Below are 27,528 nucleotides of genomic sequence, written 5' to 3' on the forward strand. Positions count from 1 at the left end.
CATCGTGACACACCATGATTTAGGATCATTTTTGCAAAGATTTTAGGGTCTCTTTACAAAATAAAGTTTTTTTTTATAAAAAAGAGCTACATATAAAAAAAGCACACCACATAATTATAGGGAAAGGGAATTTTTTAGCCTAAAATAAAACTGAAATTTCTAGGATGTAAACGTTGCCAATCATCATCAATAAATTTCCTACATTTCCCTAAAAGAACTAGTCCTCAAGGCGAGACATGACAAAATTTTGACATTAAGCCCTTGATTTTCATAAAATTGGTCAGCATAGGCCAAACCAATATTGGTCGTGCCCGTAGAAGAAGTTACTGGCGTTTCTTGGTGAGGAAAATTGTGGTATATAACATAACGCAATTTTTGAGTCGTGTTTAAAGAATTCTGGCTTAGCTCGACAACATCCAAACTTTGTCTACTGTAATCAAAAAAACTTTGGTCAACGAGAGAAGTGTTGTAAATAGCGGGATTCAGCCCCTGCTATAGCGGGATTTAGCGTTTTAGAGGGTCCGACGCTTGACGCTAGGCATTTAGCGGGATTCAGCCCCTGCTGTTGTCAAATCTGCGTGGGCTTCCATTTCCCTTTGGCCCATATCACGCGCAGGCAGGCAGGCCCAAAGCAACACTGCCCCGATCCATTCTCTGATTCCTCTCAGTGCCGGCGGCGGCGGTGGCTGGTGTTGCTCCTGCCAGGATGCGACCGGCGGCAGCTTGTGCGTGGCTGCGAGGGGCGGCGGCTGTTGTTGCTGGTAGCGAATTTTACGTTGGCTGCGAGGGGCGGCGCCCGCTATTTGACTTGACACCTACGAGTATATACATATTGCAACCAAACACCTTCCAAATTCCAAACGCTCGTCGCTCCCCCACACCAACCGCGCGCCGCCGCTTCGCAACAAGAGACACGACACGATGCGGCGGTCCCTCTCCCTCCTCGCGCGGCAGCAGGTGGCGCAGCAGCGGCGGCTGCTGAGCAACGTGCCGGAGTCCACCGTCTACGGGGGCCCACGCCCGCAGGAGTCGGCGGCGGCGCGGCGCGTGACGGTGACCACCCTCCGCGGCAAGCACCGCCGAGGGGAGCCCATCACCGTCGTCACCGCCTACGACTACCCCTCCGCGGTCCACGTCGACTCCGCGGGCATCGACGTCTGCCTCGTCGGGGACTCCGCCGCCATGGTCGTCCACGGCCACGACACCACGCTCCCCATCACGCTCGACCTCATGCTCGAGCACTGCCGCGCCGTGGCCAGGGGCGCGCCAAGGCCGCTCCTCGTCGGGGATCTCCCGTTCGGCTGCTACGAGTCCTCCGCAGCGCAGGTACGCGCCTCTCCCCTCCATTCTGGACCAGATATTCCGATGCGACGAGGGTAGAATGGTGCGGTGGTGCCACGACCCACAATGCAGCACTTGCCTATCCCGTTCGTCTCACTGTCGAAGGTTGTACCGTGATTTCCATTGTGTCACTGCAGAACTGTGATGCTTGTTAGATTTGGATAGGAAACATCTTGTTTTACAGTATATAATTCACTAATTTTAGCTCTCTCCCCATTTGCTTGTTTCTTTTATTCAATATTAGATGTTCATCAACAACATTTTTTTGCTTAACCAAATAATAATGCTGTAAAAGTACCACTCCAAATTCCAAAAAGAAAACACAAGATCACCATGTTCAGTGCACGCACAAATGCACATGTTTGAGGAATACTGATGGTATTTTCATGTTCATTACTTCTTTTAGGCTGTTGATTCAGCTGTGAGGGTACTGAAGGAAGGTGGAATGGATGCAATCAAGCTGGAAGGGGGTGCACCGTCCAGGATCACTGCAGCCAAGGCTATCGTGGAGGCTGGAATTGCTGTCATGGGGCATGTTGGCCTCACACCGCAAGCTATTAGTGTGCTCGGTGGATTTAGGCCTCAAGGGAAGACGGTTGACAGTGCTGTAAAGGTGTGCTGCTGCTCATTTTTGTGGCTTGGCTATATTTGTTGCTACACCTTTGTTGCTATATTTGTGACTGAATGATATGGTCTCAATCCATGCTATTCTGCTTGTGTAGGTTGTGGAGACAGCACTTGCCTTGCAGGAGGCTGGATGCTTCTCGGTTGTGTTGGAGTGTGTGCCTGCTCCAGTGGCAGCCGCTGCAACATCAGCATTGAAAATCCCGACCATTGGCATTGGGGCTGGACCATTCTGTAGTGGACAGGTTCGTTTGTTCTTTTGCTCTGTAAAATGAGTACTAGAGAACTAGAGATAGCTTTGCTCACTGATACAAGATGTTGATTCTGTTCATATTCATAGTTTACATGCCAGAGTACACATTAATTATTCCCTCAAAAAGCAGATACATGCCTTTGTGGTCCTCTCGTATCATAAAGTTAGCATGTTATCTAATATATGCTACAAATGAACTCGTCGATCAAAGTCACTTGACCACTTTGATATCAGTCGTTTACGACATCTGAAGATGCATAACATGTTTGTTCTTGAATCCTGATACGCCCTTATTCTAATGCAGGTCTTGGTATACCATGACTTGTTAGGGATGCTACGACACCCACACCATGCCAAGGCAAGTGTTTATTTACTCCTATGCAAGAGAGAGAGAGAGAGGTTGAAGTGAGGTTGCTAAGCAAATTTTTTTTGTCACCTGTTCGAGTTTATTAACCACAGTGTACTTCTGCTCTCCCGCAGGTCACACCAAAGTTTTGTAAACAATTTGGTAACGTGGGCGATGTCATCAACAAGGCGTTATCAGAGTATAAGCAAGAAGTGGAAACTCATTCTTTCCCTGGTCCAAGCCACACACCGTATAAGATAACTCCCACAGATGTTGATGGCTTTGCAAATGCACTGCAGAAGATGGGTTTGAGTGACGCCGCAGATGCTGCGGCTGCTGCTGCTGAAAACAGGGAGAATGGTGGAGAACCAAAAGGAAAATAGTTGATCTAATGCCTGTTGCTTTCAACGGCTACACCAGATTTTAGACTAGAGAATAAAGGCTAGAGAATATATTGCCTAGCATAACGGTGTCCTGCACTAGTGCAATCTTGTAAGACTGCAGGTGTAGACTGAAACTGAGAACCCTTTCGATGTCGTTAACTGGACAAAAGGGATCCTTAATAAACATGAGCTAGATCAAGATGTTCCGAGTAGAAGAGCTACGTTACTATCACTTTTGAGTTTTGACACATGATGGTGTATCATCTTTTGCTACTCAAGATACTAGCTTTGAATGTTTGTCATATATCAAACGAGCAAAATAATAAAATGCAGAATGTTTATCATGTGTCAAATGAACAAAATAATAAAGTGCAGCCTTTGATAACATTCACAGTATTTGAGGTCTAGCTTACACCAGGACGCCTTGATCCTAAACCAGCTATAAAGTTAATATATAATATATAATAATGTAAATGTAAAGTACAAATATGTATGTGCCCGAGAAAATTAAACTATCCATTCACAATGGAGTACCTTCTCGTCAAAAAAAAAGGAGTACCTTCTGAACATATGTTGCTTCAAATCTACAACGCCTGCTGCATGATGCACATACTACAAGCAACTTTTCTATTTACAAACATCCTTTTGACAAGTCATTTCTGAAATTTTAAATTGGCTTGTACCATTCAGTGCAGGTCATACTGAATTGTTGACGTTGGATAGCCTCCTAAAGTCAGAACTGTCGACAAGCGAATGTTCATATGATCTGAAGACCTCCAATTTGCATCATTATATCATTAGAGCCCTCTAAGATCAGTATGATGGACTGTAGACTTCGTTAGGAGCTCAGTATGTACAGAACACCCCTGTTGTTGCCTGTTGGTCAATGAGCCTCATGCAGAGCTAATCTTTGTTATCCTTGAGTAGTCACCAACGTTGGCAACAAAAAGTGGGTCTTTGTCATCACTGAACATATTTTCTTCACTCGTTTGCTCCAATTCTTTTGTCAAGTCTTCCATTGTCTTCTTTAAGTTGGCTTTGCTCATCTGCGCACCATCACCCATTGAGATGCCAACCATGGTGATTTTGGGAAGAAGAGGATTTGATTGTAGATTACTCTTCACGTCGGCATCATATCTGGTACCAAACAGAGATGACTTCAAAATATGCTAATAAAAAGTCCTTGTATATAACCAGATAAGTGGAGCAGCTAACTGAATGGATTATGATGTTAAAACTTTTTTTAGGCTCTATATTATTCAAAAAATTTGGCCAACTACCAAGTTTGATAGGAAACTTATCAAGATAATAAGATATTCAACTGAATGCATAGGACACATAGTGCATGCATTTGTGCATGACACCAAGCAGTACTGATTAAACAAACCTGCTAAACTTATTGTCACTTTCTTGTGCTTTGAACTTTCTGTCATGCCCTGGCCATATATTTGGAAGCAGGTTGCTAAATGGAAAGTGATTATGATCTTCATTATTGTGATTTCTGTAGCTGCTATTGTCAACACTTGACCCGGAAGATTGTGTTTGTTGATTATTCTGGCAACAATTTTCGTCATTTGAAGTAGTTAAACTGCTGGTAGTAGCAATATTAGCAATCGAAACAGCAGTCCTGAAAAGTGTGAGCAGAATATAAACATACATGATTCACAATGGTGAGCAAATGAAAGGGGGGAATAAATAAATATGAACCAAAACTTAGTGCAATTATTGATAGATGGTTCAAAATGGAGAGCAAATGAAAGGTTAAAATAAACAAATACCAATCAAACAGCTAACTAGGATATTATTGATTAACGATACCAACAATACCTATGTCCGTAACCCACTCGCCCATGAGAAATTCATTACAAACTACAATTGCTAAAAACACGACCAAAAAATAATATTATCAGGAAAATGTTTCCTTTATGACAAAAGTTATTTCATGTATATGAAAAAATAATCCTAGCAGTAACTGGGCATGCACAACTAAAAAAAAGAAGTATTTCATAAGGCTCTTAAGTCAACTCAGTAAGTTAATCTTCCAACACATCCAACAAACAATTATATGAAAAACTGAAACAAGAGATAAGCAATTGCGTCTGCACCTTTCTTCAAATGAATCAACAACATAAGGGAACTTTGGTTGTATACCAGAAGCTTTTCTCAACCACTTATTTCCTAGAAGAACTTTATCAACGACATCAAGAAACTGAATTTCTGCAGCTTTCGTTACAACATTTAATGGTATACCAGCTGGGCCAATCTCATTCATCAATTCTTGTACCTAAATCAAAAGTACCTCATACTATGAGTCAGAAATTGGATTAAGATATATTTCTCTAAAAAACAAATTCAAGATATCTTATGTGCAAAAAATGGTCATAATACCTCTGGAGGCTCAAGCAAGCTTTCAGCACTTTCTTCAATTATTTCTGATGTTAAACTATCATCGACAATATCCCTTCTACGTTGCGTATGACGATTTTGCATTATCGAATGGAAATGTTGATCCATTGAAGCTTCCAGAATATTGTCCAACAAATTTTTATCAAAAAAGTATGGTGTGTACCTGACATTATGAGCATAAAGGATCATATCAAGCCTGCGCTGACATTTAAGGCATCAAAATATATGTTCCGGTTTTCCTCGTGCCAAACTGAATTATCTATAATACAGAATAGTCCATGAGGACATATCAGTGGACCATATGAGGACATGTCATCATCGTCTTCTTGACATTTCTCAGTTACAAAGTTGCACAAAAACAAAAATCAGTACAATTGAATAAAAATAAAGAAGAAATGAAAAACATAAATTTGGCAAGGTGAAAACCAGAAAAGTAAAAATTTTAAAACAGAAACAGAAAATAGATTTAAGGAGGAGATTTGTCAATGTCCAAATGATGTCTGCTCATGCTGAGGGCAAATCATAGGAAATACATTATACATGCATGCATAAAAGACAACAGAAGATAACCACACATCTTTCACATCTTTGATATGGCAGTAAAAAAACATTATTTATATTTACAGATATAATCAAAGAGGCATCAGGAAGATCCATACCATCTAATTCCATCATTTGTTGCCACTGCAATATTCAAGTTTTGCGCACTAAAAACAGGAACGCCACCAAGTTTTTTCCTTCTGCTCCTTTGTGGAAGTGACTTCAATAGCTTATTGGCAGCCTGGACCTGAGAGGGAAACAATATAATCTCAATCTCTAACGGCATGCTTTACAGGTAGGCTGAGAAATTTTAGCACAGACCTGCTTTTCATTTGGAACAAACTGGAACAAGTGAGGCTTTTCCTGCACAAAAATTATTTGCAATGTCAGAAAGAGAACACACAGAGTAAAAACCATACATAACAAATATTGCAAACTAAAAAAGCTGGTGTCACTCCCTCCATCTCAGAATGATAATCAAATTCATGTAAAAGTCAAACTTTACAAATTGGACCAACAATTATTCAAATTATACACTCCCTCCATTCCAAATTATAAGACATTTTGGCTTTTCTAGATACATTGCTTTAACTATGTATCTAGACATAGTGTATATCTAAATGCATAACAAAGCTATATCTAGAAAAGCCAAAATATCTTATTATTTGGAATGGATGGAGTACAAGTTTAGGACATAAAACTTGCATCAATGGATTTGTATTCAAAACGCCTCTAAGCTGATGTTGATTCTTTAGCTAATGACAACATAAAGTAAGAGGAATCAACGATCAAAATCTAATTTGTTTGACTTTTCCCTGATCAATCAAAATAGGATTATCATTGCAGGACAGATGTAGTATTTCTTAAAAAATAAAAAAGAAAAAAAGATAATAATACAGTGTCAATCAAGTATTAAATGTAGATGCATGAGTCATGACAGGCTGAATGCACCAAGAAGTAAATGTTAGCAATAGATAAAAATATAGACATCATGCTGAGTTGGCTGAAAGCTATGAGATAATAGAAATTTAATGAACAATCTCAGAGAACTGAAAATCACATGGCCTTCAATAATGCTATGCAAAAGAGTATTATAGTGCTATGTGATTATTTGCAATTATCAGTTATCACTATCATATGTTGGTGGTTTAGAGAATTTAGTTTACATTTGATGTAGTCAACCTTAGTCTAGAATCTAAAGGTAACCAAGGATGCAATTTTAAGAATATGTCCTCATTTTTAAAGGGTAGAAAAGCCTAACACACACATCATGTAAGAATAAAGTATATGGCCTCTATATCTGTGACTCCTGTTGTTTTATATCTAGCTTATAGTCTTATTTGCTCCGGATTCGGAGACTTTGTTGTTCACTTGTTCTTAATGTGACTAAAACAACTCTGACACTGACGAGTTACTCAGATCCCATACAGGAGTACGTAGAACTGTGTTACCATACTATAAAGAAATACTAGACACTAAAGCTCAGCAGTGACACAACACAAAATATAAAGCTAAAACAAAGTCAAGAGCAAATAAAAAATATCAGAACCCCCTTATCATAAAAAAATGAAAACAAAATTATTTTCCTTGAAAAAAGACCACAACTAACCTTGAAATGTTCATATGCTACATCAAGGCGACAAGCCCCCACCATGCCACTTGGCACATTTAGTCGCTTTACATAGGATACTGGAAATGATAAACAAAGTCCAAGTTAGCTGAAAATCCTTTCAGACTCACTAAATAAGGTGGATATAACTAAATTTGCAGAACATTGTTATGAAAAGGTAGTGCTGAGAAATCAAATGCGTTTAGACGACATTATCAGTAAATCCTGCTTACTCCTTTCTTGGTAGAAGACATTGCAACCTACCACAACCAAGAGAAAGTGTAAATTACATCCAGAGAACTAGGAACCAAAGTGGATGTTTTTTAACCTGCCAATATGTCGGTAAGCAACAGTGGACCTTTTTGTCGTGCCAGAGCTGGTCACTTTCCACTTCAGAATTAATTATACATGTTTAGAGGTCCCCAAAGATACGGATGTTTCGCACTCAGGTTTGGGTTTAGGACAGAGGACACCTACTAACCTAGAAATCCAGAGTTGAGAATTGGCTTCAGTCAACTTTTATTACCCCTAACTGAAAGCAGTTCCCAAGGTTGGACTTAAGGGAAAAGTGCAACTGTTAGTCATGCCCACATAAAAGCTAGATCACTTGAATATTCAATTTTTTTGCAAAAGAAAAAAATTTTTGACAGCATTGAATCCCAATGTTAATCTAAATCCACTACATAGACAACAGAGTTCAGTTTAATCGAGAAAGTAAGAGAACTAAAATAATATAGGCTGGGCATACCATTTATATGCTCTGGTTTGAACACTTAAAATAATAACTGCTAAGGTCACAAGCATCAAGCAGAGAAGAAAACGAAACGTTTAGAGACAGCATTACCTGCATCATTCAGATCCATAAAAAACCTAAATACTGGACTACTTTCGCTCTTCTTCAATGGTGATAACATCCTTTTGAACCACATAGGAGTCCTGAAACAAGAATAAATTTCAAAATGCCAATTAGCAGGATCGGGCGAGAGGCTAAAATATTAGCTCAGCTATGATATATAATTATGTGTTACAGTCAACCGCGAGAATGTTTTTCCTGACCAAGTAACAAATTGCAAGTTGATCCATGAAAACAATGCGATGAAAATTTTTCAGTGCTACATTTATTCAATCTAGTTTATCTAGACAAATTCCTTCAAATCGATTACAAATAATAGACACAAATTGCTTAATGCAGTGACCATATACTTCCCCATGAATGCACGAACAATCTGCAGAAGAAAACGACCGTTACATAGCACCAAATCTATTGAGACATGTTGTAGAGGCGTAGAACGGTGACATTCCCAGTTTCCCACATTGCTCGGTGGATTAACATACTACATCCAGATCACAAAATTACCATGATGCGTGTATTTAGCTCACATGACAAGAGTCGAATTGGTTTGAGATTAGCGTGCACACAGTACAGAGCTAGAGGCCAACACATTCGCGCGCGTCATTGAAAGCATAACATCAGGTGGAGCCTAAGTACTACGGGCATGCAGCAGTCCTATCCATAGGGCGGAGGCAGAGGCGCAGAGCGGAAATCAACACGGCAGAGCGCAGGGCACCGATTGGGGCGCGTCTATTACCTGTTGGTGAGGAAGCGTGGGAGCTCGAAGCGTGTGGTAACGGCCATGAGCCCGTTCCCGGATGGGTCGAGCATGGTGAACACCTGGCCGACGAACGCGGGCCCCGCGCCACCGCCAGCCTTATTACCCCGGCCGGCCGCGGCCGCTCCGGCCATCCGCGCGCCCGGCAGCGGCTGCGGCCCGCGGCGGGACTCGGAGGAGGCCGAGGCCGAACCCGAGGAGACGGGGAGGAGGAGCGGGACGGCGAGGTGGGGAGCGGCCGGCGAGGGCGAGGGCGAGGCGGAGGCGGGTGGGGATGGGGATGAGGAGGAGAAGAAGGGGAAGGCGGAGGCGAGGGAGTGGAAGGGGTTGGACGACGAAGAGGAGCGCGGCATGGTGGTCGGTGGACCACTGGACCGAACGGTGGGGACTGGGTGGCCACTGGCCAGGGTGGGGCGTGCCTTTTTGTTAGGTTGGGTGGGGATCTGGGCTTTGGAAGGGCCCGGGTGCGTTAGGGTGCACGAGCACGACGGGCGGACGGGCCACGCAGGCAGTGCTCCACAGCGCACGCTTATCCGATTCCATCCATCCCACTACCATTGTCCGATGCGTGTACAGGGCTTTGCTTGTGTATGAAACACCTGAATATCCGATCGACTATCCAACGCCAACGGACAAATGCTTTCAGGTGAAACTATTCAAGTAGGGCCTTGTTTAGTTCCGAAAACTGAAAAGTTTTCAGAACTGTAGCACTTTTGTTTTTATTTGATAAACATTATTCAATCATAAAGTAACTAGACTTAAAAGATTCATCTCGTGATTTACAGATAAACTGTGCAATTAGTTTTTATTTTTATTTATATTTAATTTAATACTTCTGTGGCGTAAGATTCGATGTGACGGAAAATCTTGAAAAGATTTTGGTTTTTGGATTGAACTGAACAAGGCCTAGAGCAACTGCGAAACTTTTGCATATCAAAATTGTCTTTTTTTTTCTTTTCTGGAAAGCTCATAGCAATATTCTTTCATCACGAAAATCATAGAAGAACTAGGATCGATCAGATCAGAAGCAGAACCATAGAATGCTATTCCCCTACACACAGGAGTTGCCTTATAAGAGAACAGAAAAATAAAGGGGCTCCAGGTGCCGTGTAGGCTTGCAGCTGTTGTTGTCTGACGATGATCACTAAGCCTCCGACACTACCATCAGAGACCATTCTAATATATTTTCTGTACAAAATACGAGGGATGCACGAACAAAACATCCCTTGCACACAATATTGAGAAGTTATGCCGTCCTTTGAAACATCTGAACCGAGGCCGTTTCCTATCTGTTCGGAAGAAGGTAGGTTTTCCTCCCTCCACGGGTCAGATTGCTGGCTTGTTTCATACAGTCATTCTTCCTTTTCAACATGCAGGCATCCAAACTGCTAGCTCACGTGTTTGTATCACTTACCGAGAAGAAGCACCCAGCAGTTTGTTTCATCAGCACCTTAAACCCCAGGAGAAGCATATAGCTCAAACACAAAACATGACTTCCCTGGTGCAGGATAGGCTGATACTGATGTTCGCCTTCTATGACAGAGCGGGGTCAGATACCGTTGTTCGTTTGTCAGTTTTCATCCTGACAATCCTAGGCCCAGTGTTCCTTGTGTTGGTCTTTGCAGAAGCTTTTCTTGGAACAGAACGTTGTACGATCCGTATTGGTATTCCCCCAATGTCGAAATCCTCCTTGAGAGACTTCGTCAAGAACCTAATATCTGTATCAGAAAGCTGAGTCTTCCCACTCATAAAGGCAACAAATGTTGGTGGCCGTGCTTTCACTTGAGTGAAGTACTTGACTTTTGGCTGAGTAGCTGAATCTTTCCAGGAATGTCTGCTCATAACCTAGAGCATAATCACAAGGTATTAGAGGTAATGATCGATATAAATGCCAGAATGGCATGACTGGCCAGCCAGAGTGTCAGTAACTTTGAACATCATGCAGTCAAAATAAACAGAGTGGTAGGCATGGTAATGTACAAAATAAGAAGTGATCTTAAAAAGGATACTGGAAAATGCCAAGGCACTGAATTTTTTTGAAGGATCTCCTAAACCATTCCACTTTCACTGATTCTTGTGATATAGGTAACTCATCTGGGTCCCAACAATCTAAATTGAATTTTTAAGGTATGAGATCAAAGTTATTATTATCTATACATCTTAAATGAGTGTTCCTACAGATCATGCACACAAGCAAACAGCCAAATAAAATTTATGTAAGCGGGATGTTTACCTTACGCAACCAACGGTTGAGCCGTGATGTTGACAATCTTAAGCACCACTTCTCATAGGTATCTATAACCTGGCGCATCACAGCAACCCGCCCCCGCCCCTCCAGTGCTGACACAAAAACAACCGGTATTCCTGTCACCTGCCAAAAGGAAGGAGGGAAATCAACATTTTGCAATCTGGCACTCCATAAGAATATGAAACAAACCAACATATTCCAGAATGTAGCAGTTCATTCTTTTCAGCTAAAGATAAATAATTGGGTGGGTCTTAGTTAGGAGGCAGCATGCATGCAACATGTCTGAAAAAGATAAAAAAGAAAACGCCAGTGACCAATAAATTTAGACAGCATCTCCAGTTACTAACAAACACTAAACCAAAAGAACACAAGCGGCCTTGTCAATCAAGGAACATGACAAATCTATTCAGTAGACATAGCAGAGCACCTGAATCTGTGCTGATTAGCAAAATAAAACTGAATCAACAGTAAACTGCGTGCACGATAACCCAAAGTGTAAAGTTAATCAAAGAATGCCACCTCATCAACTATTAAAAAAATGTTAACTACAGACAAATAATTTACAACTTGGAGACACACGATCAGAAGTTGCTTGTATTCACGCAGAGAATAACTGAACATTCATATTACCATTTAACAGTTCCGTTTTAGAAAGAGTGCAGTTCGCTTTTGGAGAGTTATTAGTAGCACTTAACTGTGATTGGTAATAATGTCTTCAAGGTCGAAAACTAGTATATTATGAACTAACAAAATATAACAATTACCTGAGGAATGACTGTCTGGATTTCACTAGGAACAGCGTCCATAACCTTGTTAAACAGCGTTTGGTTACCTCTAAGGAGATCCATTTTATTGACAATCACAACGAGCCCACGGCCCTCTTCTATTGCTTGCCGTGCTATCACAACTTCTGGATGATTCATGCTACTTTTGGACTTAGCAATCTGCATATCCATAGAGTTTTATCATGGGACTGTACGTCATAATTCAAAAGAAATCTAAAATGCATGAGGACATTGGTAATATCAGCTCAGCACACTGAAAGCAAACATGGGGTTGGTCATAATGCTCAATGATTTAACATGGCCCTGACACCAGAACATTAAGGTAACACATGCTTAAACCAGTATCCAGCAAGCCTAGTGCTATGTAAATATGTAATCACAGAACTATTAACACACCCTGCAAGTCACTGGCTCTGGATATCAAAATCACAGTAAGTACCTTTTCAGCATCCAGCACAAGAGCAACAATGTGAGCCCTCATTAGATTCTTTCTAGACTGCACAACACTCAAAGATGCTGGCCCTTTCTCCTTCCCTGATCTTTCCATCCAACCTGCAGTGTCTACCTGCATTATGAAAATGAATAAGATGATTAGACCACGAGCAACACAGAAACAGATTGCATGAATGCCATGCCATGAACTCCAACACTGCAACAAGCATCATAAGTTTTGGGTAAGTTTAGCGTGCTCAAGTAACAAATTGAATGAAAATTTGATATGATTCCGTTTGGCTAAGCTACCGCTTCATAGATATAAGATCCTCATATTTGGTGCCTTGGTGGTAACGGTTGTAGAGCCTATGTAATTATTCTTCTAGTCAACTTTCTGTGTTGCTAATTATCTCAGCAGTAGACAAGTCTTTTTCACTCAACAGTTTATACAAATAAGAGGCAGGGATGAGCCAAAACAAATTTCTAGCATTCCAAAGCCCAGAACTTAGACAGTAAATATAAGAGGTGAAAATGCACAATATACACAATAGAAAACAAGCACAGTCGAAACTTAATTATTACTAAACCCAGTCACAAATACTTAACACTTCGAAAAATATCCATTCCCTATTGAAACTTTGACCACCAATAGCTTCCAAGATATCGAGTTTGGAAACAGAAGTATTATATGAGTATATTTGTCTTCTGAAAGAACTTAATCTCGTATATCTATTAGACACTGTAGCCACACTCTAATAGAAGAAAAAAATAGTCAAAGTAGTACTTGGAGACCATAAAAAATCAACAGTGTCAAGTATTCTTTATCTGAGGCAGTACAAAAATTGTCATAAATGACTAATGCGGACAAAGTAAAAAAAAAAAAAGGCATTTCCAAGGTGCAAGTGTTACAACACATAATGTTCACAATATAAGCACAAAAATGTAGCCATATAGTATATGGTGTTGCAAAAGGAGTGTTAAACTAACAGAGAACAACTAACTTACTAAATACACGGTTCGATTATCAAATTGAAACTGTGCCCGAATCGAGTCCCTTGTTAGGCCTGCCTCTGGACCAACAAGAACTCTCTGTTCTTGCAACAAGGTATTTAAAAGGGTGGACTTCCCAACATTAGGACGTCCCACAATTGCCAACTGCAAAGGTAACTTGCTCTCGTCACCTTCATGGGCCTCAGTTTCAACCTCCGAGATAGGATCATCTTGGTTGAGATCATCTATTACATGTCAATGTTGAATAGTCAGTTCATAGGTTCAAAGCCTGGTTCCTCTCAATATCAGTATAGCACCAATGGTGTAGATTCATAAATCTCTTATTGCTAGAGAAACGTATAGCATTATCTAAGGGCAAATAATACTGCTGAAAATCCTAAATACGCCTCACTGAAATGGGTTCCTTAAACCATAAGCATATCAATCTCCGAATGTTGTAATTGTTTTCACTCAATGCATCTACTTCAGTGGAACTAAAATGGAAACCAACATAGCTGATAAAGCTATCATGTTTGTTTAGGTCACCTTGATACCTAATCAATATTTAATATCAGCTTATACTAATGCCTCACAGGATTACACTGATAAAATAGTGTATTAGTTTCTTCAAAAAGTATAACAATAGACAGAAACAAGCGACATGTGTACCAAACCATTGCATATATTTCTACAGGCTTACTGTTTGGAAGCTGGAACATGTATTCCTCAAACAATGGCCTGAGTATCTCGTAGAGTTCTGCCATCCCCAGGCCTGTCTCTGCGGATATTGCAACAGGATCACCAAACCCCAACTTGTGTGCTTCTCCAGCAGCAGCGGTCAGAAGTCCATGCTCATCAAGTGACTCAGACTTGTTCATCGCAACAAGCGTATGTATCCCAGATGCATGCTTACGCAACCATTGCCCAACTTCAAGATCCAGTGGCTGCAGACCATCCCTTCAAAGAGAGTTGCAATTTACTAGGCAACAAGTAACCACATTTTTCAACTGGTTCCATGATGAGAACAGGAATTATCCCACTCACCTCACATCAATCAAGAAAATGGCAAATTGAGACCTAGCCAATACATTCCCTGTCATGTCTGCTGTCCGAGCGAGAATGCTCCCAGATGTTGCTGCAGTCTCAAGTCCAGCTGAGTCAAGCACACGAAAACGGAGATCTCCAAGCTTGGCAACTCCTTCACGGATGTCACGAGTGACATGGTCCCCAGGAGTATTGTACACCAACGCCTCCCTCCTACGTATAAATCTAATGCAAACGCCAAAACAATTCAGATGAGAAATTAAATAGAGCAGTGCTGTAACATATAACATAATACGACAGAAATTCCACTTGACAAAATTTCAAGAAGGAATAATTTCATAGTAGCAACATCGATGGAATCATGTGTGTAAGACCGAGGAGCTAGCAGCTATAGCTAAGCATCTATGCATACGATGCTGGTGAGTCGAGATATATATGTCTGCCAGCACAGCTGAACAAATGCGCGCCATACAAAATGGTTTCTTGTGCTAGGGGTGCGGTGAGAGACCCAAGGTGTTCGTGGAAATGCCGCCCCCTTAGAGCTGCACAGAAACTACATGCGAGAGCCAACGACGGATGACTTCCCGAGACGTCTCTCACCTGTTGAAGAGGGCTGACTTGCCGACGTTGGGGCGGCCGACGAGGATGACGGTGGGGAGAAGCGCGGCGTCCACCTTGGTGAAGTCGAAGCGCGACTGCTTCATGGGATTCTTCCTGGCCTTGGCCTTGCCCTTGGGCCTCGCGGAGGGCACGGACTCCTCGGTGGCAGTGGAGTAGCCGAAGCCGGCGGAGAAACCAAGCCGCGGGAGGGGAGGAAGCGCTCGACCTGTGTTGAAGAGGGGGGCGGACGGGGTGAGATCGTGAGGGGGTTTTAGGGAGTAGCCTAGGGAGAGGAGACTGGCCTTACCGAGAAGAGGCGGTGGCGGGATGCTCCGAACGGAGGGATTGGGACGGTGGTGCAGTAGCACCGCGGCTGCCGGACGGCCCCGGCGAAGGGCGGCGCGAAGAACGGCAACGGCGGCCGCCATAATTTCTCTCTTTCTTTGCGGGAGACTTGGAGAAAAAAGGCAGGAGGAGATGGGCCAAAGGCCCAAACCAAATGTATGCAGATGCAGGGGCGCACGATGGCCCACATGTCAGCGACGTCCAATGCTCCAAGGCCCAACAAACGTCCGTTCTGTCCACGTTTATTCGGCCTTTGCAAATGCAAAATGAAAGGAGCGTTCGGCTTATTTCTTCTCGTATGGAGCGGGAGCTGTTTTAGAAAAACCTTGGCCAAAACGATTCCTGACAGTTTTCTTATAGTTTGGAAATTTGAAAGTTTGGAACCGTTTCGTTTGACAGGATTTTAGTCAAAGTCGGAGGTCGTCTAGAAGCCGACCAAACAAGCGCAAAGTTGATGTCAAAATTCAAATAAAACTTTTTTTTTTATGGAGAGAGTATACTACGACATCAAGTTTTTTTTTTGACAGAGAGAGTACACTTCAAGAAGAATGTAACTCTCGTTTAATAAAAGAGTCCAGCAATAGCATGTTCGTTTAAATATATTCTAGCACAGTATCACGTTTTACTACTTATAAGTTTGACCAACTATAGATAATTAAAGTATCAATATTTATTTATGATATACTAAATAAATTAAATCTCATTTCCTAACTACTCATAAGTCTTAAGTTTTACTAGCTTTATAAAAATAATAATATTAATTTTTAATTATACCTATTACACAAATTTATTACATATTTTCATCTAATAATACTTATTACACATGATAAATATAAATCTATTTCTATATATATTTCGTCAAACTTGATACTTTGTTGACTCTCAAGAATGAGAGTTACATTCTTTTCGGCCTAGAAGTATTATGAAGTATCCTCGAAAGCTTCAATTCTTAAAATCCGTATCAACTAAAGTTTTTTAGCTTTAACCAACTTTATAGAAAATAGCATACATAAAATAACTATCTTATGAAAATATATTCTATGATAATTTAATGGTACTAATTTGCTATTATAAATCTAAGCATTTTTTTAGAAATTTGATCAAAGTTTAAAAAGTTTAACTTAAGGATCAACTCTACAAATTGAAGCTTGACCAAGAGAGTATGAAATATTTTTTTCATAAAAAATATATTTAAAATGTAAAAATTCATATTTTCTCTACAAACAGTCAGACTAAAGATTCTTTTACTACGAGGAAACAAGGCTTAAGTTTGTTGCAACGTATGTAGTCCGATAAAGATCATATGAGTTTCAGTTGGTACAAGCCAAAGTCCAGTATCCAAAGGTTAATTATCCGAAGGGGTTCAGGCATGCATCCCGCGAAAGCTTATTTTGAACAGCATGAGTTGGCAATCAGTCATACCATGATATTCTTCAACAAAACATCACGATAATTTTACACTTCATTGCAGCTCCTGTCGTACATTGTACACAGAAGCACACCATAACATCTAAACTAGACAGGTGTACAGAGCTTCAGACTACATTACACAGTTAGCAGCCTGGGATCAACATTACACCATAATTTACTTCAACTACAATACCGAACTTCTGTGTCAGAACTACAGCCTTCGTCACAGCCTAGGTATCCATAATCATAACACATAAATACAGATAAATACGGGGATACATAGATTAGATCACAGGTTAATCTATGTTAAAGTCTCCTGAAAAGGCTTCCCCGCTTAGTCAGAATCGTTTTCATGCTCAAGGAACCGATACTCTCTTGGCCCACCAAGCCGAAGGGCTACAGTTCCAGAGTTCTCTTCGCGCCACTCAATATGTTCCTTCTCTGCAAGCTCTATAACCTGTCACCATTTAATCACAAAAGTTCAACTACCAATTGCAACAAGAACATTGTTTAGACCTTCACAGTAAAAACCAACTATACTGAAACATGTTATCACAGCATACAAATTGCAAAAAGCAAATAGTAGTGCATTCTTGTGCTAGCCACATTTTGCAAGAATAAGTATAAATACGAAGTCTGCCAACCTGTAGCATGGCACTACTGTGGCAAAAGAATTGATGGCACAATTGTGGCAAGTGTAGACAAGAAAATAGGCTTAACATGCAGGGAGCAAGGAGCCTAAGAAAGTGACATGTGTGCCAAGAAACCGAACTGTTCAAGAATGCCTGACTTGAGAGCGCAAGCTTTGGCTATGAGTTATAACATGATTTACAACAAAGGACTTCAGGAATGGCATTAAAATTCTAACCTTCTGCAATGTTTCAGAATTACCATGGAAACAGCACATGAGAATAACTAGAGTTACTACTCAAAGGTACTTTCTTACCGAGCGCTTTATTTTTCCCTTCCCAGTACCTTCTGAACCACAACCAGTAATTACCCTCAGTAAGACAGCTGTTTAAAGAACAAAGGCATAAAAAACAGAAAAAAGGCATAATAAGGCATTAGAAAAACACAGATAGCTGAGTGGCATGAATTAAAGCAGTAGCAGAGAATACAGTATCAAATCTCGTGTGGTACTCACATGGCATGCAAATACAAACCATCATGTTAAGTTTGAGAAGGTTCATAGCTTGTTGGACATGTTGGCCATGCAGGTCGATGGTTATTGTATTCGTAATATGCTTATTTCTGCAAACAGGATATTAGATCTCAGATGTCAGAACCAAGTTACCAAAAGTATTTGAACGAGTGACTATTACCTGGCTTCAAATATATTCCTGCTGGCCTTCTCGTCTTCTAAGCGACCCAGTTCACGATAATGTTTCCCCTAAAACAAAGAGAATAAATTATTGGAGTTATTTGGAGGGGTGAATGATACTCAACCACCTAAGTGCAGAAAACTATTCATTTTATTCTGTTTGATGATGGGGTTATAATGCTGGCAGAACAGGAGTATTCCAGCAAAAAACTATAACTTGGAAGTTGACACCGAAGTAGCAATTGTCTGTACTTCCCAAGTGCTGGTTAAGCTATAGGCATTATTAGGCTGCAAATTTGGGAGAAAATGTCCACTATACTAGGTTTTGTCTTGTAGGAATACAACATCATTAGATCATTTAGGAATTATTACCATCCTGAATACACCAGGTATGTACTGGATGATAGGGTTACAGCTAACAGGAGCATTCAGAGTATGGACCCTTGTTATGGGTAAAAACAATATGATGTGCTTGCTTTTTCTGCTGTAAGAATACAGCATTAGCACATCAGCTAGAACATCCTCGTCTACCATTTAACAAGGAAGATCAAAAGCTTCCTTTTCCTTTTTTTTAACAGTGCCACAGATAACTTAGCCTTTGCATATCACAGTTCAAATTCTCACCTCCTCAGCAAGGTAAGAAGCATATGACTTGTCACCCTTTGAATATGCCAGGGCAGCCTGTCAGGGAGAAATGACGAAACAATAAGAAATAACAAAAAAGAAGGATCTTCTATGATCAAATTGACTGAAGCAAAACTCGGCACAAAAAACATACTTTCTGATAGTATTCTTTCATTTTATCATAATGTCTCGCAGCAACACCACGGAACTCACGATAGCCATCCCCTTAACATAAAGCAATAATAATTGCATCAACAATTAAAAAATGTAATAGCCAATGAGTGAACATGAATAATACATGTAACTGCAAATAGATCTATCAAAAATGGTTGCAATACAAGGACACTGATTAGTAAAATTAGAAGAAAAAAATGTGTAGACAGTCATAGTTTAAGTGGAAGTGATTAAGCCAGGTCCCGATGGACCGTAAGGAAAGGAAATGTTTTAGCCATAGATCAGCAGTCAGCACTCTATTTAATGTGGACTTACTTGAACATATAAAATGGGTCATATAGATACAACCAACAGGGTACTAAATCCAAATAGATTAGGTCAATTATACAAATGTTACATACCATTCTTAGGCCTTTCTTGATTGTTTGATGCAGCGGTATTATTGAACATTTGCAGTTTCTTTACTACCTTTTTCCAGTCCATAGAACTTGGTTCATATGTGTGTATTTCAGGAATTTTAAACAGTGAATCGAGGACTTGTTGTGGACCAGCTTTCGCTACAGTTGATCTTGAAGGCAATGTTGGTGAACGTGGTGCCTCTTTAACAGCCTCCGCATAGCTATAGAACAAAATATCAACTTTGTTATAAACAACAGCCAGTTACATGAAAACCAGGTTGAAATATATACTTGCACTAACTAAAGGCATTAACGACTTGGAAATAACTAGCTGGACAGTTTAAGCCAACCATTATTAGGGTAATAAAGTGCTGCATCAGCATGTTTATGTTTATCCTCACCAGGGTTTACTGAGGCTTGCTCAGTAAATTAAAGAGTCACGAGGAGATGAAGAAAAACTAGGTGTGGCCATAGCACATTGATGGCTCAAGGGATAAATGAGGCTTGCTTAGAAAATAACGAGAAAATCACCAAACCAAAATGCCAATCCAATGGCATAAATATACTAATATAGTTCTCTCTTAATGAAATGATACGCAGCTCTCCTGCATCATATATGAGAAAAAAAAAACTAATACAGTATAGTGCATGAAAGGTGCACAAAACAGCCTTGGCTAGTATGGAGAATGTAATTTAATAGGACTTTCTGAAACTAAACCAACCAATTCAGAGCAAGCATGCAAGCCGTTTTTTGCACCATTGGAATCAAAACTACCAGAAAAATTGCATCTCATCATCACTTTGGCATTTCTTGTTCATCCTACCTACATCTACTTTGTCTCCCACCAACTCATCTAGGCCTTATCCACCACCCTTGGATGTCACTGTGGGATGTCTGATGTGCAATGGCTCAACGTCTATGATCACTTGGATCATTGGATAACGCCATCATAGTATAATAGCACAAAAGGGAGTTGAGGAGGTTATTCAATTTGGAGTGGTGGCAACAGCCAAAACACCGAAATGACAATGGATTGAGAGGTGAGAGGAAAAGGTGGTCCAATGTTTGACAAAAGCTATGTACCTAGGATAGCCAAAACAACTTAAAATTTGGAACAGGGAGTAGAAAATAATGGTTGTGAATCAGCCCAGGCTAAATGGGACAAAATCACAGGACAGTTGATGCCCCCAGAGGCCCAAACCCTTACCAAATTGCTGGGTGGGTTCAGAAGATCTTCCTCAATTTGGCATCCCTTATAGTCACTACAATATTCATATCCCTAATGCAATCCCAATAAAAGCAACTCCACCTATGGTTTCTGGAAAGTAGATCCTCCTACTAGTTGGTCTTTATAGGCATGCAACAGCTGGTTGGACAAAACCATTTTAATACAAGTTCAAAACTACAAAAGAAGGAAAGGATCCCTAGAAAAACATCATTTCTCTAAATTTTTCTTTCAGCATACTACATCTATAACAAGTAAACAATATATACAAGCAATGCCAAACAAAATTTAACTGAGCATAATATGTTAGTAAACTGAACATTTGGCCAAATCATTTAGCAGAGTTGGCTCACCTGATCTGTGGTTCACTCCACAAAAACTCATGTCCTAATTCAGACTGGAACCTAGTGTTGGATATCTCATCTGTCAACTGAGTAGAATTAATTAAAAGTTAGAATATTATAAAAAGGATTTCATATGAAAATTATAACAAACATATTGACCACAAACAGGAATCAGGAGCACAAAATGCCATTCCAAGGTAAATAGCAAACTTAATGGAACATCATTCCAAGTTAATATTTTCATCAGTTTGGAACAAAAGGCTACCCACAACAAATGAGATAAGTGGATAACTACAAATGTCTTATTGCCTTTCCTGCTAATTGCTACCATACGTTACTGTCATGGTTTGATACAAACTAAGAGACTAAAATACATAAAACATAACTGATAATATTCAGCAAAGAGCTTCAAAATCACATTAAGTTAATACATATGACAAATCTGCATGCATTGCAAATTACATCAACCATGTTGACAGCCTAAATAAACATGTTATCTTCTTGTTTCAGAAATCAAAATGGTAACAAAACACAGATATTTGGACTTTTCTGATTGTGTTAATCATCGTTCCAAAATCGCAATGATAGGGAAAAATGATTCTAACAAACTAGGGTTACCGATTCTATCTAGCAGTACGCTGTTATTGGTTTGCGTATGTTTCTGGTCACGTATCAGTACATGCATCCCAAAATATCATAGTGACGGATGTAGTAATAAATATATCATACTGTGCAAATTCATTTTTTAGAAAAATAACATGTCTTGTGAACTCACCCATTTCTAAAACAAATGGCACTTAATAAAATATCAATTCATATCTTTAGCATCCAAGAGAGTAAGCATTAAACTAAAACTGTGCTAAGCAAATACCTGTTGTAGACTTCTATTCCCAGCAGTCAGATTGTCCACTGATAGCCCATTTCCAGGGAACATACATAGATGCCGGGTGTCATTCCTTCCAGCATTTTGATGATTTGTTTCCATGTTTTCAACAGAAGACACGCCAGATATATCAAGCAATGCATCCAGCGCCTGAAAACACTTGATTAGCACAACTGTACAAACCAACAGAATAGCATCCATTCAGAACACAAAGCAGGGACTTGTTCCTGGCAATGAGAAGGAAGATGCAAGACAAAAAGAAAACTCCTCACTGATTTCATAAGTAACTGTAACTTCTTCCTTAAGCACGAAGAATTATATAGGGAATCCTCGAAAAAGAACAAGAGGATAAAGAAATATTAATAAAACCATGAATGTGACCAAGATAAAGTCAAGTGACCAAGATAACGTCTTCATATCCTAATTTTGGTTCTAAATGTGAAAGATCAGTTGGTGTGAACAGTTAAAATATTGTTGAGCTCACTAAACAACCAAAGAAATTCCATTACATTGATACACACTGTAGTTATATATTACTAATAATTAATTAATGCTAAACCATCAAGGGCTTCTAGACTGGTAGATGGTAAAGCTCTTACAAAAACACGACAGTCTAAAAAAATTGTGCACTAAATAGGCAAATACTACAATTCAGGCACATCAATCAATAGTTTAAGAGTGTCCTGAATAGCAGCCACTGGCCCATGACAGCCACATACGCACAAGACTACTAGAACGCTAACCCACAGGACCATTTGTGCTACATTTTATACGCCTGTAGATACAAAGGCTAACTCCAGAACAGAGTGTTATCTGGCCTGAAAGTGATATTTACTGAAGGCAAAAAAAACACGGTTGACACAGAGAACAGGCCAGTTTCTACTAAAATCAATAGGTGGGATTTTGTTGAATTTTTTTTAAAAAAAAAGTAAAAACACAGTGTATTCCCTGGGAGATGCACATGCACCCAATAAAATAAATATTACCTTCTCAACATCATACCCATACTGACCTGCAAATGGACGAGATGAAAATATCAACACGAGATATCGTTCCAATCAGATAAACAAACAAATGGCGTGCAAGTTGTAGAAATAAAACATATACCAAGAAGCTAATTTCAATATACTTAAATTGATCAATTTAGTTGAAAACACAAAAAAATATGCCAAAAGTAAATCTTTTAGTGCCGAAAAAAGTACAGCCCGTTCCAGAATTAAAACAGTCAATTCAGCCTATCACTACACACATAACATAATTCACAACTTTTAGAACAAGTCAAAAGTGCAGTTGTTTGGCAAACAAAGAGATGGAATAAGTGTACACCAGATAGAGCAACTCTATGGAAAAATTGAATCTTTCAGCTGACCAAAATGTTGTCTAGTTTTCCCATAAAGATAGCAAGAGAGAGAGAGAGAGAGAGAGAGTAAAAGCAACATTCCACTTCACATCCCAATGTAAGCACAGGTAATAAGCTGAAACACATCTTTCCATAGCAGCAAGCCATCGACCCACTTAACTGGTGCATCTGGACCTTGGCCATACTCTACTTTCTCTGAGCCTTGCAACTTGCAAGTCCTTTCAAATGACTAACTGAAAATCCAATCTTGCAAATGTTCCTGACCAAAGGACCTCTCGCCCAAAGCCACCATCTTTAGCTTGTCCATTGATACATCAGCGCTGTAAGTGGCATCGTCCAATCAATTTGCCACGCATCATGAATTAATTAGACAGTATATTACTCCTTTTCATTGTCATTGGTCACAGCAAAGCACACAGCACTGTAAAAAAAACTAACCACCAAGAGTTCAAATGCCATCATTGCCCTTCGTAATTTTCCCATGTAATACAGGGGCCAAAAAAAGGAGCTTGATAGCTTTACAGTTCATGTTTGAACAACAATGAGCCAAAAGATATTTCTTTTCACAAGATTTTTGTTGAAAAATCACTGAAGATTTTATGTAAAGGATCCTTTTTTTATGTTTGGCTCCTATTAGAACCTCTCTATATATGCAAGCCAGTAAAAAAACATCTTTTGAACACTCAACTACTTCTAAGGGCATTGGGTTTACAAATTCAAGGTCCAAAATTCAGTTGAGTCGTGGAAATGGCAGCATGGCATGGATGGGTCAAAATGCAGCATTCTGAATAGACAACTATAGACCGCCAAGTGAAAAAATGTCTCACCAAGTACATCTCTGACAACACCCATGCCAAGCTCGGAATTATCCCCGAGCATCGAGCACAGGAACTGTTCTGCCTCTTCAACGCTGTACTTGCGGCCACCAGACCCGCCATCCCTCTCCACATCCCGACCCTTCCATGCATTTGGCACGCTTACAGGAGCAGTCACGGGCCGCGTGTATTCCTTGCCAATAACGTCCGCGACCATGCCCGTAGCGGCCACCGCAACCCGCTTGGGCCTCCGACCAGCCTTCCTTCCACCAGATCCACTGCGCGGCGAGAGATCCGGTGGTGGCGGGGGCTGCGGCGCCGGCTGTGGTGGCTGCGGCGGCTGCGTGTCCTGCGTGGAGCCGAGTATACCAGCGGCCACGAAGGGGTCCCCGCCGGCCTCGCGGTAGGCGGAGTCGATCTGGTCGATGGTGGCGCTGGCGAATGCGTCGAGCAGCCACGTGAGGTCCCGCCGCTCCTCGCCGGCGGCCGACGACGAAGCCGTGGACGCCGACGAGGAGAAGGGAGAGAAGGAGGACGAGGAGGCCGTCCCCGACGAGCTTGCGGTGAAGCAAGCCGACGACGCGCACGTCGACGCCTCGCCGCTGCTGCTGGACTCCGTCTCCGAAACCGCCGCGGTGGCGGCGGCGGCGGCGGATATGGTTAGGGTTTCGGGCAGCAGTGAGCAGGCCTCCGAATCCGCAGCCCCCTCCGCCGGCGGCGGTGGGGCCGGCACCGCGGCCGGCGGCGAGGACTTCTTCTTCTTCTTGCCCTTCTTCTTGGACTGCGACGGCTTCATCGCGCCGGTGGCCGTGGCTTCCCCCTGGGCCTTCCCCTTCCCCTATCGTTCTCCTCTCCGTCTTGGCGTCTCTCGCGCGAGGGGGGGTTTCGATTTGCCAGAAAAAAATTTCAGTCGTGGGGGAAGAGACGGGGACACCCCACGACCAAAGAGAAATGCCGAGAGGAGCAGCCACGCGGACTCGCGGAGGGAGACGGGCGGCCGACGGCGCCCCGGGTGGGCCCATGTAGAATGGCCCTGCTCAATGTCATGTGGGGTACCACAAGGGTGGGGCCTGCCTGTCATGGGCGAGTCTCGTAAGGACGGTTCGCTGTAGGTGGCAGGGTACTTATTTTTGGACTGGCATTTAGGCCTTGTTTACCTCCAAAATTTTTGGCAAAATGAGTACTGTAGCAATTTCGTTTGTATTTGACAGATATTGTTCAATTATGGACTAACTAGGCTCAAAAGATTCGTCTCGTCAATTCCGACCAAACTGTGCAATTAGTTTTTATTTTTATCTATATTTAATACTTCATGCATACGTCTAAAGATTCGATGTGACGGAGAATCTGAAAAATTTTACAAAATTTTTGGGGAACTAAACAAGGCCTTACAGCATTAGACTATCTCCAACAGAGCCGATATAAACACGAGACCTCTTTGGCTATTTGAGTCATACGATTAAAGAAGACATCTAAAATTATCGAACTACAACAACAAACACAAAAAAACTCCGAGCGCCGCCCGCCTCCCTCTCAACCAAGCATCGCAGTCGAGCGCCGCCACCCGCCGACCTCTTCGCCTTGTCGTCGTCGTAGAATATATCATCCACCGGCGAGGGATCTATTTGTAATATATCATTCTCATAGGATCAAATAGAATAATGCTATCCTAAGCATGGCCCTAGACTCACCAAACCAACAATACCAACTTTCCAACTTTGGATTAAGGGATCAGTGTCGGCAAAGCTACTTCCACTAATGTTATGCGTCATACTATGTACGATGCGGGGGTGAAAAATGTTAAAACGACTTAGTCCTAAAAGGAAAGGAGAAGAAGAAATTTTAATCCTAGTTCGTTTGTATGTGACCTTTTATCAAAACTTTTAGGCCTTGGCTAAACTATATATACGTAGGAGTTGTATGCTGTAATCACCAATATTTAGAGAAATAAAGAATAGTCTCCCCTATCTCTTATGTCTATGTTGTATCTATTGGTCACTACCCCTACGCGTCACACGAGTGTTGACGGTCGAGAACGTCAATATTTATTAGAACTTTAAACCTGAAGTAGAACATGAATACACATTAGTATAGGGTTTAAACTAACAATTTCCACGAGTTTTGCATATTTTATGTTTTCCAGGGTTTATTTTATAGAAAGCTGAAAAGAGGGATTCTAGTGCATATTTACCATGAAACTCATCCGCGCCGAAAAATAACACGAGAAGACTCAGAAAGGGTCTAGAAGACACCCGAAGGAACGAGAGCCGAGGAGGTGGAAAGGTGGGGCCGGCCGGCCCCACCCTAGGGCTGGTCGGCGCCCTATTTCGGTCAATGTCCACCATCTTCTGGAGTCTTCCTCCCACGCATCCATGGAAGCCAAGTAAGATATCCCTCCGTCGATTTTAAGTCGGTTTGATCCGACGGTGCACACAAGATGAAGACGCGGATCGCTAACGTGGCGGTTCCTTGCCTCCTACTCCACCTCGGCCTATATAATGACGCCCAAGGCTCCCCTAGAGGCATTCTACACCCTGGTGCTTCATATTCTCTACATAATTAGGGTTAGGGTTCCTCTAGTTTTTCTAGTTCTAGTTCATCTAGATGTAGCAATTAGGAGAGACTAGTTCTTCTAAATCTAGTCTTGTTTAGAGATTAGAGAGATTGAGTAGAGGAGTAGAGATTTTGGAGGAGTTCCGGCCTGTCGGTGCTTCTTCGTGGCTGTATTCTTCGGAATTCAGTTCCCTCGCCCGGAGCTACGTTCTGAGATACTTTTGTACTTACCCTTTGTTGACGGTCCTTAATGCTCACATTTAACCGTCAACTAATCATAGAAAAGGACCTATATGCAACTAATATCCAAAATTAGGGTTTCATCTGACAGAATTCCACGAGTTTTGGTGTTTGTCTATTTCTGCAGGGGGTTATCAGGAAATATGGAGGAAAGGTCCACATGTCGGGTTTACATAGAGATATTAACGTGCACCGCAATTATCCAACATCTAGAAGAGTCCAGAAGCCACGGGAATGAAGCGGAGGCAGAACGGGGTCTGGCCCAGGGCGCGCGCCCTCCTGTGGTGCCCAATCAGGGTCCACTTCGGGGATTATGTCCCACCGACTCTAAGGATCGAGGAAAATCACGTGATTAAGGTCGGTTTGATCGGATGGTGGAGAATAACGTGACGCGGATCGATGACGTGGAAATTCCTTGGGGGCTACTCTTCCTAGATTTCTTGGGAGCTACTATTCCTAGACTATATAAAGAGACCCCCACCAGCCCTTGGAGGCATACCTCTTCTACAGAATCAAAGCTAGGGTTTGAATTATTCATCCAAGTAGAGAGGATCCCTCTAGTTCATCTAGTTCTAGTTCTAGTTAGTTCTAGTTGTAATCTAGAAAATAGGGAGAGTGAAGAGG

At 41.3% G+C, this 27,528-nt stretch overlaps 4 protein-coding genes across 7 annotated transcripts; 1 reads left to right on the forward strand and 3 right to left on the reverse strand.

The window, feature by feature from the left end:
• LOC8079473 (3-methyl-2-oxobutanoate hydroxymethyltransferase 1, mitochondrial) lies at positions 650-3,282 on the forward strand. Its single transcript, XM_002454861.2, has 5 exons — positions 650-1,326; positions 1,748-1,954; positions 2,064-2,210; positions 2,523-2,576; positions 2,699-3,282. The coding sequence occupies exons 1-5, from the start codon at positions 922-924 to the stop codon at positions 2,945-2,947; spliced, it is 1,062 nt and encodes a 353-aa protein (XP_002454906.1). The 5' UTR covers positions 650-921; the 3' UTR covers positions 2,948-3,282.
• Positions 3,301-9,515, reverse strand: LOC8079474. 3 transcript variants are annotated; one of them, XM_021456835.1, is made up of 9 exons: positions 9,092-9,515; positions 8,347-8,438; positions 7,503-7,582; positions 6,215-6,256; positions 6,013-6,140; positions 5,336-5,516; positions 5,053-5,231; positions 4,335-4,535; positions 3,301-4,084 (listed from the first exon to the last, which is right to left on the reverse strand). In XM_021456835.1, exons 1-9 carry the CDS (start codon positions 9,463-9,465, stop codon positions 3,841-3,843), a joined length of 1,521 nt encoding a protein of 506 aa, XP_021312510.1. In that variant the 5' UTR covers positions 9,466-9,515; the 3' UTR covers positions 3,301-3,840. The 3 variants fall into 3 exon arrangements, with proteins under 3 accessions (XP_021312510.1, XP_021312509.1, XP_002457100.1); XM_021456834.1 differs by having other exon boundaries at positions 4,335-4,538; XM_002457055.2 differs by having other exon boundaries at positions 4,335-4,574; positions 9,092-9,513.
• LOC8081374 (GTPase Der) lies at positions 10,134-15,639 on the reverse strand. The gene is made up of 11 exons (XM_021457938.1): positions 15,212-15,639; positions 14,612-14,836; positions 14,268-14,524; positions 13,730-13,812; positions 12,585-12,710; positions 12,398-12,448; positions 12,125-12,304; positions 11,346-11,483; positions 10,670-10,957; positions 10,527-10,562; positions 10,134-10,163 (listed from the first exon to the last, which is right to left on the reverse strand). Exons 1-11 carry the CDS (start codon positions 15,637-15,639, stop codon positions 10,134-10,136), a joined length of 1,842 nt encoding a protein of 613 aa, XP_021313613.1.
• On the reverse strand, positions 16,919-25,043 carry LOC8081375 (SMR domain-containing protein At5g58720). 2 transcript variants are annotated; one of them, XM_021455414.1, is made up of 12 exons: positions 24,124-25,043; positions 22,923-22,948; positions 22,209-22,232; positions 21,925-22,086; positions 21,063-21,139; positions 19,487-19,704; positions 19,066-19,136; positions 18,912-18,968; positions 18,289-18,356; positions 18,111-18,217; positions 17,913-17,980; positions 16,919-17,423 (listed from the first exon to the last, which is right to left on the reverse strand). In XM_021455414.1, exons 1-12 carry the CDS (start codon positions 24,905-24,907, stop codon positions 17,301-17,303), a joined length of 1,785 nt encoding a protein of 594 aa, XP_021311089.1. In that variant the 5' UTR covers positions 24,908-25,043; the 3' UTR covers positions 16,919-17,300. The 2 variants fall into 2 exon arrangements, with proteins under 2 accessions (XP_021311089.1, XP_002457102.1); XM_002457057.2 differs by lacking the exon at positions 22,209-22,232 and having other exon boundaries at positions 16,943-17,423.

This window comes from Sorghum bicolor, chromosome 3 (assembly GCF_000003195.3).
Source record: "Sorghum bicolor cultivar BTx623 chromosome 3, Sorghum_bicolor_NCBIv3, whole genome shotgun sequence".
Classification (NCBI taxonomy): Eukaryota; Viridiplantae; Streptophyta; class Magnoliopsida; order Poales; family Poaceae; genus Sorghum; species Sorghum bicolor.

Bases quoted from the DNA above. Each gene is read 5' to 3' on its own strand.
- LOC8079473 (XM_002454861.2), top strand. From the start codon at position 922: ATGCGGCGGTCCCTCTCCCTCCTCGCGCGGCAGCAGGTGGCGCAGCAG. The intron at 1,955-2,063 runs GTGTGCTGCTGC...CTGCTTGTGTAG, and splicing joins CGGTTGACAGTGCTGTAAAG to GTTGTGGAGACAGCACTTGC. The intron at 2,211-2,522 runs GTTCGTTTGTTC...ATTCTAATGCAG, and splicing joins GACCATTCTGTAGTGGACAG to GTCTTGGTATACCATGACTT.
- LOC8081375 (XM_021455414.1), bottom strand. From the start codon at position 24,907: ATGAAGCCGTCGCAGTCCAAGAAGAAGGGCAAGAAGAAGAAGAAGTCC. The intron at 22,087-22,208 runs GTGAGGAGTTTT...AAGTGTTTTCAG, and splicing joins TACAGTTACTTATGAAATCA to GCGCTGGATGCATTGCTTGA. The intron at 21,140-21,924 runs GTATTTGCTTAG...AATTCTACTCAG, and splicing joins GGAATAGAAGTCTACAACAG to TTGACAGATGAGATATCCAA.
- LOC8081374 (XM_021457938.1), bottom strand. From the start codon at position 15,639: ATGGCGGCCGCCGTTGCCGTTCTTCGCGCCGCCCTTCGCCGGGGCCGT. The intron at 14,525-14,611 runs GTGAGTGGGATA...CTCTCTTTGAAG, and splicing joins ATTTTCTTGATTGATGTGAG to GGATGGTCTGCAGCCACTGG. The intron at 13,813-14,267 runs GTAAGCCTGTAG...GACATGTAATAG, and splicing joins CATGTTCCAGCTTCCAAACA to ATGATCTCAACCAAGATGAT.
- LOC8079474 (XM_002457055.2), bottom strand. From the start codon at position 9,465: ATGCCGCGCTCCTCTTCGTCGTCCAACCCCTTCCACTCCCTCGCCTCC. The intron at 8,439-9,091 runs GTAATAGACGCG...TTCTTGTTTCAG, and splicing joins CCACGCTTCCTCACCAACAG to GACTCCTATGTGGTTCAAAA. The intron at 4,575-5,052 runs GTGCAGACGCAA...CACACTTTTCAG, and splicing joins GTTGATTCATTTGAAGAAAG to GACTGCTGTTTCGATTGCTA.